At 37.6% G+C, this 12,374-nt stretch overlaps 1 protein-coding gene across 2 annotated transcripts in view; it reads right to left on the bottom strand.

Moving 5' to 3' along the window:
- MRRF (mitochondrial ribosome recycling factor) overlaps positions 1–12,374 on the bottom strand; it is a 55,721-nt gene that overhangs the window by 43,140 nt on the left and 207 nt on the right. The window contains exons 2-3 of one of the 2 annotated variants that reach the window (XM_022578803.3): positions 7,524–7,735; positions 568–723 (exon numbers count right to left, since the gene is read on the bottom strand). In XM_022578803.3, the coding sequence (XP_022434511.1) occupies positions 568–723; positions 7,524–7,707 (340 nt within the window). In that variant the 5' untranslated portion in view covers positions 7,708–7,735. The remainder of the gene's footprint in view (positions 1–567; positions 724–7,523; positions 7,736–12,374) is intronic. The other variant, XM_089913708.1, reaches the window with a different exon arrangement.

Below are 12,374 nucleotides of genomic sequence, written 5' to 3'. Positions count from 1 at the left end.
ACTTAGGAAAGCCACTTTCAGGAAGTTATTAACCCAAACGGAATCTTCCTGGTCAAGCTCAGGGGTACAGAAATGCCTCAGGTGGGCAGGTCTGCAGCCAGTTGGTTCCCAGTAAGCGATAAGAACGGCCAAATAGGACAAATTGGAAAAATCAGACCAAAGATGTCAGTTACTATGAAACTAAATACCTACAAGTGTAGAGAGTACAGCAATAATAAAATTTCCATTTTTTGAGAGTATTATTCCATGAGAGCAAAGACCATACCTATTTTGTTCACTTTATACCAGCACAATGCCTAGTTCATAGCAGGCAAGTATTTGCTAAATGGATAAATGTAGTGTTAATATGTGCTGGGCACTGTGCTAGAACGATTGCACATGTTACCTCATTTATTTACCCATCCCAAAGCTAGAAGGTAGGAATTAGACAAGGAAACTGAAAACCAGAGAAGTAACTGCCCATGGTCACCAATTAGTAAGTGATAAAGCTAGGACTAAAACCCAGCTCTGCCAAAGCGATGTTTTTGCCACTATGCCCCTCTCCAAAACACAGGTTCAGTCACTAACCTGGTGAGGTCCTTATATTGACAGTCTTATTGAAATTATCCTTGAGCGCTTCTATCACCGACTTCATTTCTTCATCCACCTCTTCCAAGCTGATTATATCCTCAACCAAGGCAGTGTTAAGATTCATTCTGGTTTGGGACTGTCCTTTCCCTTTGGCTAGAAAGTCAACATTCAATGAATAAAAAAAAACAGCAGCATAAACAGAGACAATAAACAATGAGTTAAGAAGTACCTACTATGTGCAGGGAAAAAAGCCAAGTGCTAGAAAATTACAGAACATTGTCACTAAGTGTAGGCCCTAAAAAAGAGCCTACACTTACTGTCAACCTGGGACCCAGCATCACACAAAGTACTTTCTCAGATATTAGTGAAGGCACACGTTTTATAATGAGACACCCAGGTGAAAATATGCGCTATAATGCACACGACCTTTATGACCTTGAGCAAGTTACTCTACTTCTCTGATATCAGGTTCCTTTCCTATGAAACAGGAATAATATCTATACTGCCAGGTTGCTGCAAGGACACAAATTAAGTAATTCAAATACCTAAAAGAGCACTATCCACATAGCAGACACTCCATAAGTGAATGAATTCCTTATTTTTCAGAAAAATAAACAGAAGATGAGAAAGGTAGAGTGACTTTGCCTAATGTCACAAGGTCATGAAATAGTAAAGACAAGGTTTGGTCCCAGATGTGCCTAATTTTAAACCCATGAACTTTCCATTAAATTGTCTTCATAAAATGTAATTGGAGATACATAAAATATATTAATTCATTTAAAAATGAATCCTAAGACAAGGATATGCAAAGTACCTGATGGCTGGTACAGACAAAAAAACAACAGTAGCTTAGCAACATTAAACACCGCCGGTAGTAGTGACAATGGCTTATATTTTAGAAAGCAACAATACTGAGAACTGAATAAAATTCTAATTTATATCTAAACCATCATAGCGATTTTTCATATGCATCTATAATGTGTATATGCATACATAGATCACTCCTGTGAGTATTACAAATAGTCTTGCATTTCTTTAAGGAGGGTGTGGGAAGGAGAAAAAGAATAAAAATATTTAAATAATATTATCCTACACTAGTTTATTTATTAAGAATTCAACAAATATTGATTGAGATCATTCACAACAAATTTTATTGAACATCTACAGTGAGCTAGATCCTGAGCTATTTATATACCATATTACAATTTGCAATGCAATTTCAAGTACATTCTTCTTTTAGATATTCAAAGCAGCTCTCTGATTTAGGAAGAACAGAGATTATTATTGTCCCCATTTTACAGATGAGAAATTTGAGGCACAAGCCATTTAAATGTTTTGCCCAAAGTAACCAACCAGTTAGCAGCAGAGTGATTTTTTTTTTTGAACATTTATTTGCTTGTATCACCATCTTGCTTGAAATCTCACTGGTCTTAAGTTAACGGGCTAATGGCTTAGAATTGTCAGAACTGATGAAAGAGGTGAATCATCAGATTTAGAAACACAAGTTCCAAACAGGATAATAAAATTCTAGGTAAATTCACACCTAGACATTTGGTGAATGCAGAAAACCAAGGACAAAGAGATTGTGAAAACAGCCAGAGAAAAGACAAATTATCCATAAAGGATCAAAATTTAGAATAATAGCGACAATAGAAGCTAGAAATAATTTCCAAGAGCAACAACAGAAGCTAGAAACAATGGAAATAATATCTTCAACTTTAGTGTTAAACCAAGTATGCATGTTAAAAATTTTAAGTTATGCCCATCAATAATAGAATGGATAAATATTCTTTATGAATGAAATACTATACAACCATAAGAAGAAAAGATCTACAACTACAAAGAAGAATTTAAATGAATCTCACAAACATGATGTTAAGCAAAGTGGCTAGACACAAGAATCCAGACTGTACAGTGCAAAATCCAGATACAATAACATATACTAAACAGTATAACAGATAAAACTACATCATTAGTAGTTAGAATAATAGTTACCTGCAAAGGGTAGAAGGTGGTGAGTTACTAAAAGGGCACTTTCGACATGCTGGGGATGCTCTGGTTTTTGGTTTGGGTGCTGATTACGTAAGTAAAAATTATATAAGTGAAAATTATCAAGCTTATTATTATTTTCTTATGATAGCTGCACTTTTCCATAGGTGCTTTATTTTTTATTTATTTATTTGTTTGCGGTACGTGGGCCTCTCACTGTTGTGGCCTCTCCCGTTGCGGAGCACAGGCTCCGGACGCTCAGGCTCAGCGGCCATGGCTCACGGGCCCAGCCGCTCCGCGGCATGTGGGATCTTCCCGGACCGGGGCACGAACCCGTGTCCCCTGCATCGGCAGGCGGACTCTCAACCACTGCGCCACCAGGGAAGCCCTAGGTGCTTTATTTTTATAAAAACATAGAAAAGAAATTAAAAGTAACCACCAAAACAATAAGAAATAGAATGTATACCTTCCAAATCAGCAGAGATGAAAAAAGAATAAAGAAACTTGATTAATTCAATAGAAAGGAGAAAAGAAGAAACAAAGAAAACCTCAAAAAAGAGGTAGTACAAAATAATAGAAATACAAGTACCCAGACCAAAGAACCAGTTAAAAGTTAGAGACTCTCAGTAAGATTTTTTTTAATCTAGTCGTATATAATATATACAAGAGATTTTACAAAAATATAAGCTCACAGAAAGTTTAATGTATGGGCATGAGAAAATTATAACCCTAGCAAATATTAATCAAAAGAAAGCTGGTGTAGTTATATTAAGACAAAATTGATTTTACAACAAAATGCATTATTAGAAACAATGAGAAGCACTTCATAAAAACAGAAAAAATTCACCAGAAAGATATACCAATTCTGAGCTTCAAAACTACTTATGGACTGAAGAAAAATGCACAGTGGAATTTTAAAATATTTAAAATGACAATAATAAAAATACTACACAACAAAAACTTGTAGGAAGTACCTAAAGTTGTATTTATAAATTTACAGTCTTAAATGCTTACAAGAAAAGAAGTCGAAAATTAATGAACTAACTGTCTAGCTCAAAGGATATAAAAAGAACAAGAACATGGGAGGAAGTAAACGATATAGAAGTCAATAAAGTTTTAAAAAAGAGAGATCAAAAAAATTAAAAGCTCTTTTTCTAAAAAGGTGTATAAAATTGACAAACTTCTGTCAAAAATAATTGATTAAAAAAGGGAAGTAGGGACTTCCCTGGTGGCACAGTGGTTAAGAATCTGCCTGCCAATGCAGGGGACATGGGTTCGATCCCTGGTCTGGGAAGATCCCACATGCTGCAGAGCAACTAAGCCTATGCGCCACAACTACTGAGCCTGTGCTCTAGAGCCCGCAAGCCACAACTACTGAGCCCACGGGCCACAACTACTGAAGCCCGCACACACCTAGAGCTCATGCTCCGCAACAAGTGAAGCCACAGCAATGAGAAGCCCACGCACCGCAAGGAAGAGTAGCCCCCACTTGATGCAACTAGAGAAAGCCCGCGTGCAGCAACGAAGACACAAGTCAGCCAAAAATAAATTAATTAATTAATTTTTTTAAAAAAGGGAAGTAGACACAAATAAATAATACTAAGAAAGAAAAAGGGGACACAGTCACCAAAACAGTAGAGATTTTAATAATCTTAAGAGACTATTATGGACAACTTTATGCCAAGAACTTCCTATAAACATATAATTTACTAAAACTAACTCAAGAACAAAGAGAAAATTGGGGAGTTCCCTGGTGGCCTAGTGGTTAGGATTCTGGGCTTTCACTGCTGTGGCCTGGGTTCAATCCCTGGTCAGGGAACTGAGACCCTGAAAGCTGCATGGTGCGGCCAAAAAAGAAAAAAAAAAGAAGTATTCCTATTCACCAGCAACCAAATAGAACACACAAGTTTTAAAAAGATATAAACTTAAAACAATGAATCTTGTATAAAATAACACAGAATATATTTATGACCTTAAGGTAGGGGAAATTTTCTTAAAAAGGAAAAAAGAGCACTACTCAAAAAAGATTGATAAACTGGTCTACATTAAAATTAAGAACTTCTGTTCATTAAAAAAACACTGTGAAAAGGCAATTATTATCAGCAATACATATATATATATGCAGAAGTCTTATCTTTAGAATACATTAAAATTCTTACAAGTCAATTTTTTTAAATGGGCAAAAGACTGGAAAGAGGATATCCAAATAACCAATAAGCAAATTAAAGGTGCTCACCATCATTATTCATCAATGAAATATAAATTAAAACCATAATGAGATATAAATGCACACCCATCAGAATGGCTAAAATTAAAAAGGCTGACCATACCAAGTGTTCACAAGCACACAGTGGGTATTTAGCAAATAGAAAGCTAAAACACTCTGGGAAGGAGTGTAACCTGACATGACTACTTTGGAGAACTGTATGTTCTGAAACTGAACTGAAACTTAATATACGCATAACCGAAGGCTCAGCAATCCTCCTCTTGGTATACACCCAACAGAAAGGCATACATATGGGCATCAAAATGCATGTTCATAGCAGCATTATTTATTTTACCTCAAAACTGGAAGCAATTCAAATATCCATCAACTATAGAAAACACACATAAATCGTGGTATATGCATTCACTGGGGTACTATAAAGAAATAAAAATGTACCAACAACTATTACAGGCAACAACATGGACAAATCTCACATGTAGATTGCTATCAAAAGAAGCCAGGCATGAAAGAATACAGCTTGAGTTCAAAAGGGGCAAAACAAATCTGTGGTGGTAAAGTCAAGACAGTCAAGGGCTGTCTTTTGAAGAGTGACAACTTAAAAGGACATGAGGGAAGCTTCCAGAGTACAAGTGACGTTCTATATCTTAATCTGGGTGATGGTTACATGGTTGTGTTCACTTTGTGAAAATTCACTGAGCCATACACTTACAATGTATGTATGCACTTTTCCGTGTACATCACTCAAAAATTTACTTTAAAAAACATCATATACAAAAGTGACAAAAATGATGATAGCCTAGAAATAAACCTGATTAAAGAACTGTGCAAGATCTTTATGGAGAAAACCTGACAATACAAGTTTCATAGAGAAGAGCAAAAGGCCAAGAAGAAGAAAAAGAAAAAGCTAGCGTGTTCTAAGGGGAAATATTTGTACCACTAGATTCAAGACTTGTGATTCAGGCATTAAGGAATTTAGTGCAGGGAGAGATGAGTAGTTCAACACATCAAGAACTCAGATATAAATCATACCTATAAAGAAACCTGACATATGACAGTGGAAGCATTACAAATCTGGGAGTAAAGAAGGGCTACTCAATGAGTGAGGTTGACACACTTACTATCCATTTTAAAAAGAAATAAAATTAGATTCCCTACCTCACATCATATTCAGAAATAAATTCCATATGGATTAAAAACCCAAATGTGGAAAGTAAAAACCTTTAAAAGATTTAGAAGAAAATACAGAAGAATAGCTTTATGACTTTCAGATAGCTGAGGGTTTGTTAAATAAGACAGAAAAAGCACAAATGATAAAAGAAAGAACTGAAAAATATGACTACATTGAAACTTATGTTCAATGAAAGACATCATAAAGTAAAAAGGCAAAGTAGATACTTGCAACATATACAATCAACAAAGGATTAGCATTCCTAATGTAGAAAGAATCCAATAAATCTAAAGGAAAAAGTCAACCAACTTTTTAGGAGGCAATCAAAGAAGACAAAAACTGAATAGCCAATGAAATATGAAAAGACGCTGCTTACACGCTGCAGCTAACGCCTAGTGCACTAGAATACTGCAATGCTGTGGACATCAGGAGACCTGGATTCCAGTTCTGCCACTAACTCGATATGATCATGGGCAAATGTCTTACATATGGACCTCAGTTTCCTCATTTGCAAAATGGTGAGATCTGTGCTTCACTAGGTAATTAGAAGAATTTCTTCACTGGATAATTACAATTCCTTCAATGGATAATTATAAGGATCAAATTAAATTATTAAATGTATGTGAATTTAAAAAAATATAATGCAACTTATAGATCAAAGTTATTAACTGAATATAAGGCTTCTATGCATTAAAGCTCTTTTGGCAACTTGTTAATTTTCCTATTAACAGAAAAGGAAAAGGTCTGCATGAAACCATAAAAGAAAAGCAGTGGGAAAAATATTCAGTAGGGTATTTCAAGCACCATCCTTAGGAGTGGAATCCCTGACCCACCACTGCAAATAGCAGGTCTGCTTGACAATTTTCTGTCACTCATTCATTCCTTCAACAAAATTTTTTGATACATACTATGTGCCAGGCCCTGTTAGTTGCTAAACAAGAAAGACATAGACCTCACAGGGTCCAGTATGGAAGACATAACAAACAATAATTAACTAATTAATGAGTGCTGTGCTTAAGTACATCAAAGGTAAAGTAACAGTGTGCACAAATGCATGTAACAAGGGACCTGACCCAGCCTAAGAGGTCAGGGAAGGCTTCCCTGAGGAAGCGACATTTAAGCTGAGACCTGAGTTGTATCAAGGTCTCATTCTTGGATGACACAAGCCATTAAGATCATCCATCTAAATCCACGGCTCTAATATCTCCTCACCCAACAACCTTCTGCTTTTAATATTATTTCCAACGCAGATCTTCCTATAAGGAGAAGGCAGGTTGATCCCTGCCACAAGTATTCTGATTTGCTTGGCACTTATACCTCTAATTCTAAATCTAAAAGAAATTAGGCATTTTCTGAGCCATAATAACAAAAGAGGCGGCATGGCAATGACAAAACAGGTTCTAATACCAACTCTGTCACTGTGACCTTTTAAGCTAATCAACTGAACCACCTGAGATACCGTTTCCTCATGAGGCATGGGGAGAAATTCAGAACATCTCTGAGATCCCTTCCAGCTATGATAATTCAAGGGCTAAATATAAGACAGGGGTGAGGAGGTCATGCCTCTACCTTTGGCTTTCTTGGTAGCGAAATGACGGATTGGTACAGCTGGATAGGCCAGGTATTGCCCGTGGTCATTCTGTCTTCCACTCACTGTCTTCAGCGTAACTTCTGAAACAGGTCTGGTCAAGGCTGCAAGGAAGTTGCAAAAGGCAGGGTGGACCAAGCGGGAGCACCTTAAACCCAAGGCCATGACTGAAGACAATTCTTGTGAACACCCACTAAAAAGAACAAGACAAAAAGGAGATCAAAGTAGAACAGACCCTATTACAACTTCAGAAAATAATCTGTACCAGTTAGCAAGCAAATCCTCTCAGCAGAGTCTGTCAATCAGTTTTGAGTATGTGCTAGGGAACTTAAATACATTATCTCTAATCCTCCTCCCAACATCTGTACAACTTAATATGATTAGCCCCATTTTATACTACGAAGAAACTGAGGCTCATGGAGATTTAAGTAACTTGCTCACAGTCTGTAGGACTCCAAATCGCCATGCTCTTTCCACTATAGCAAATGCCCCTTAGCACACAGGGAACAGAGTTAAGTAAATGTAGAGCAGACTAAATCCTTGATGATGGTAATTAAACCCTTATAGGAGAAAAGGCACAAAATCTTGATAAAGTTATACTATAAAGAGGAAGGGCAGAGCACTGGAAGAAGACTTTAAACTAAATAAAATCATTTCAACAGGCATGAAATGACTGGAAAATTCACACAACAGCATTTAATTAAAATTTTCTTTGGTTCCTTATGCACCGATTACCAATTAGAATGCACTTTACTGTGAGTCTGAAGCATGGCTGAGGTTTGAGGTCTTCCATGTTATAGAACTAAAGCTCTGGGAAATGCCACCCTCCTTGGTGTTAACACAAGTTACACATTATACTTCTGAGGGCTTTGACCATGAAAGAGATGCTAGAGCCTACAGCTACCTCTGGGATAGAACACAGCTCTAGCTTACTGGCAAATGTAGCATTAATAGCTTCTGCCAGGAATCTGGCTATTATTACTCAGCTAAAAATTAAGCACGATTAGCAGCAAATACCTGGAAGCTACCGTCTTTGAAAAACAGCCCCATGCCTCATTAAAAAAATTAAAACTCTCATCCTAAAATTTTGATGCAGTATAACAGACTGAATAAGAGCATGGGTTTTGCAGCCATAAGACTTGGAATCCAATCCCATCTCCACCACTGACTAAATGCCCCTGAACCTCTCCGCACCTTGATTTCCTCAACTGTAAAATGGAGATAATTATAGTTATTTCCTAGATTTGGGAAGAATAAATAGGTTAATGTAAGTAAAACACTTGGCACAGTCTCTAGCAGACAGGAGTTTCCCAAAAGGGTACCTATTGACAGCTGTCACCTTTCCTTTCAAAGACTTCCATGCCAGGGTCAGACACAACGAAGAAATCGTACATGTCATTACTAAAGTACAAGGAAGCCTAGAGTCAGTCACATCTAGATATAAATTTCAACTTTGGGCAATTCATTCCACTTACTGGGCATCACATTCCCCATTTGCAAAATGAAAAAAATAATCCTGTTCTTAAAGTAAAATGAGATAGTGAATACATATTAAAAACCTAGTAGCGTGCCGGGAATATAGTACCTGTTTAATAAAAGCTGGCTATCACTATCACTATTTTTTTAAAGAAAAGCAAATGAGTTGCACAAAGGCAAATAACTTCTCCCGATGGAATTTTTAATAGCAAGAGATGCTAGATGTCAGTGAACAGTGTGTGGACGTCAGTAAAGACAGAGCTAGATAAGAAAATAAAAAGTTTTTCCCCTTTCACATTATTAATACCTACTATTAATGGAGGTCAGGCCTGGGCCTCCTGCTTTACCCATATTATTCATTTAATCCTCTCAAAAATGCCACAAAGAGAGTATAATAATCTCCTTTTTATAGATGTAGAAGCTGAGGCTCAAAGAGACTGTCACTGACCAAGGGCATGGAGCTAATAGTTCTGCCCTGTAGCAGCAAAACTGTTCACGGAAATGTGCCTCTAAGTGAGGTTTCTATATGTAAGTTTTTGCCTAATAGAGCTAACGCCTAACCCACACTTATATCCAAATATGGCTGTATAATATAGTTGGTTTTTTTTAATCTACAGGGTCTCAATCTGGCTGTTTCACTAAGACAGGTTTCCTGGTGTTCCTGTTGCAGGTCATAATACCAATCCACAAAGCAACAGGAAATCAAAATGGGTTAGAAATAAACAACCTTTGACAGAAAACTCACCCAAAAGCAGACCCAGTACACGTGAACCGGAAGACGACTCTATAAATAAACCACACTGCTGAAATGCTTAAGGCATAGATTTTAATTGCACAGAAGTCAGGAAACTTCAAAGTGGAAGGTCAATAAAGGCAATCCCTTGGACCCTTTACCTTAAGAACATGCATATTAACACCAGTTCAGCAGAGAAGTAAGGTCTAGGAAAGGAACCATTATGGGAGCCCAAGTATTATACAACAAAATGAACCTACACTCAGAAAAAAAAATGCAGCAGGAAATATCTGATCTTTGGATGCGGTCTTGAACTGGAATCTCAGTTTGCCCATTTACTAGCTGTGTGACCTTAGGGAGATCATCAGCCTCTCTGAGCTACAGTTTCCACTGCATCTTTCTCATGGTGATATTAATGAGCCTTTAAAAAGGTAATTATAACAACAATAATGAAACAATAGCTTATAATCATATAGTTATAACTATGTGCCAGAAACAATTCTAAATGATATATTGCATATATTAACTCATTTGACCTTCATGATAACCTAGGAGATATGTACTTATTATTATACTCATCTTACGGATAAAGAAACAGAGGCACAAGATAAATAATTTGCCCAAAATTTTATTTCAGGCACTTTTGTTCCAGAGTCTGTGCTCTGAAACACTATCCTAGATTGTGTACATAAGGCAGTATAATTACTGGCATTATTTTTCCAACTGTTGAAACATTTTTTAAAACTACTTGAAGCACATATTCTTCATCCAAAGTCGAGGTTCTCAAAACTTGAATTTTCCTGTTTTTTCATAGAAGGTGCACTTTAATTTTGTAAAGAAATAGATGAGGAACACAAAATCCTGGTTTATCCACTGTCCCAGCAACCCCTACCAATCCAGCTGTATATTAGCTTATGATCTGTAGACTTTTATAAATGCGGGTGTGCACACACGCAGGCCCTTGTTGTATATAAAATACTTTCATGTGTTACCTGGTTCTCACAGCAACCAGGGTTGTGATAATCACCCACATTTTACAAATAAGCAAATTGATCTTTCATTTCCTTGAATATTCTTCCTGCTCCAGGGTCTTCAAAAATACTGTTGAATCTACTTGGAATGATCTTCCCTCGCCTCTTTAATGAACTACCTCACACTTTTCTTTCAGATTTCAGCTTAAGCATCACTTCCTCAGAGGATGCCTTCCTTGGCTATCTCCTCTAGCCCAATAGGTCAAACGTCCTATAGCCCACTTTCATAGCACCCTGTACTTTTTCATAGCACCTACTTTAACAATACCAGTTAATATTTGTGTAGTTATTTGATTATTGTCTAATTCCCTCCATAAGACTATAAGCAGTACAAGGACTAATCTATGGTTGTCTTGTTCACGGCTGCATCCCCAGTCCCTACCACAGTTCTGAACATAGGAGACACTGTCTATAAAGATTAAGTCCTTCCTCAAGGTCACAATGCCGGCACCAGAACTGAAATCTAGGCCTCAGACAGTAGGTCCTAGGCTCTACTTCCCACTGCTTCCATTATCTCTTGGTTTGCCAGATTTTTCACTTAGAGATAATAGGGCATGTTCTCTAAATTCAGTGCCATGTGAAGGCATTTACAGTATCTGACTCTATGCAGGATCATGTCCCTGGCACAGGCAAAGGAAGGATGAGACACTTTAACAAGTGGAGAAGGAGCTTTTGCCTAAGAGCTAGGAGGGCTGGATTCCAATATTTCTATCTCATCACTCCCTGCCAGCCATCCTTTTTAGATTCATAACTACCCTGTATTCAAAAAGCACTTGTGTAAGCTCTGCTGATGACCTGAGACTTGTATCAAGTCATTTCTTCTACCTAGGTTTTCTTTCCTCAACTATAAAACGAAGGGTCAGACTAGGTTTTCATTCTTTCTAACTATAAAGCTCTCCAAGATTCTGAGAATGCGAGAGAGTGGGGTGACAGGAAAAAGGCATCAAACTTAGAGAAGACCTGGGAAAGAGTGCTGGTTCCAGCACTTCCTAGGTATGTGACCTTTGATAGGTCAAAATCTCTGGGCCTCAATTTCATCTGTAGATGACAATAATATTTATCAGGGTTATCAGGACGATCGAATAAGCTAAGAGCTGCAGAAGCACTTTGCAAATATACAAGGGCTATTCAAATGACAACTGTTTTGCCACTGGGCCGCACAGAGTAATGGTTAAAAGTTGAGGCTTTGGAATTTGGGCGCCATCACTCACTAGCCACGTGACCCGATGAAGTTATTTCTCTGAGCTTCCCTTTCTCCAGCATGGGGGATTAAAAATACCTACTCCCCTGGGAGTAAGGGGCGTGGGTTCGATACTTGGTTGGGGAGCTAAGATCCCACATGCCACGCGGCCAAAATAAATAAAGAGTCTGGACTTAATTCTATTAAAAAAAAAACCTACCCCCAAAAGATTGTTATGAAAATTAAATGCTCCAGCCAGGTGGCAAGCTACTAAGTAGCTGTCCCTATTTAGTAAGCCCCGCCTCCCACCCTGGAAGTTCCTAGCTGATGAGATGAGCCCCGCCCCCAGACTCGCTCAGATCAGCAGGTCCCGCCCCCAGCCGTAAAGGTCAAGCCGGATTCGAATGGACGC

The sequence above is a fragment of the Delphinapterus leucas genome, chromosome 6, assembly GCF_059928025.1.
Source record: "Delphinapterus leucas isolate spDelLeu-1000000601 "Yukka" chromosome 6, BTC_Dleu_Yukka2, whole genome shotgun sequence".
NCBI classification, from domain to species: Eukaryota; Metazoa; Chordata; class Mammalia; order Artiodactyla; family Monodontidae; genus Delphinapterus; species Delphinapterus leucas.
This window is presented reverse-complemented; position numbering and strand designations above follow the sequence as displayed.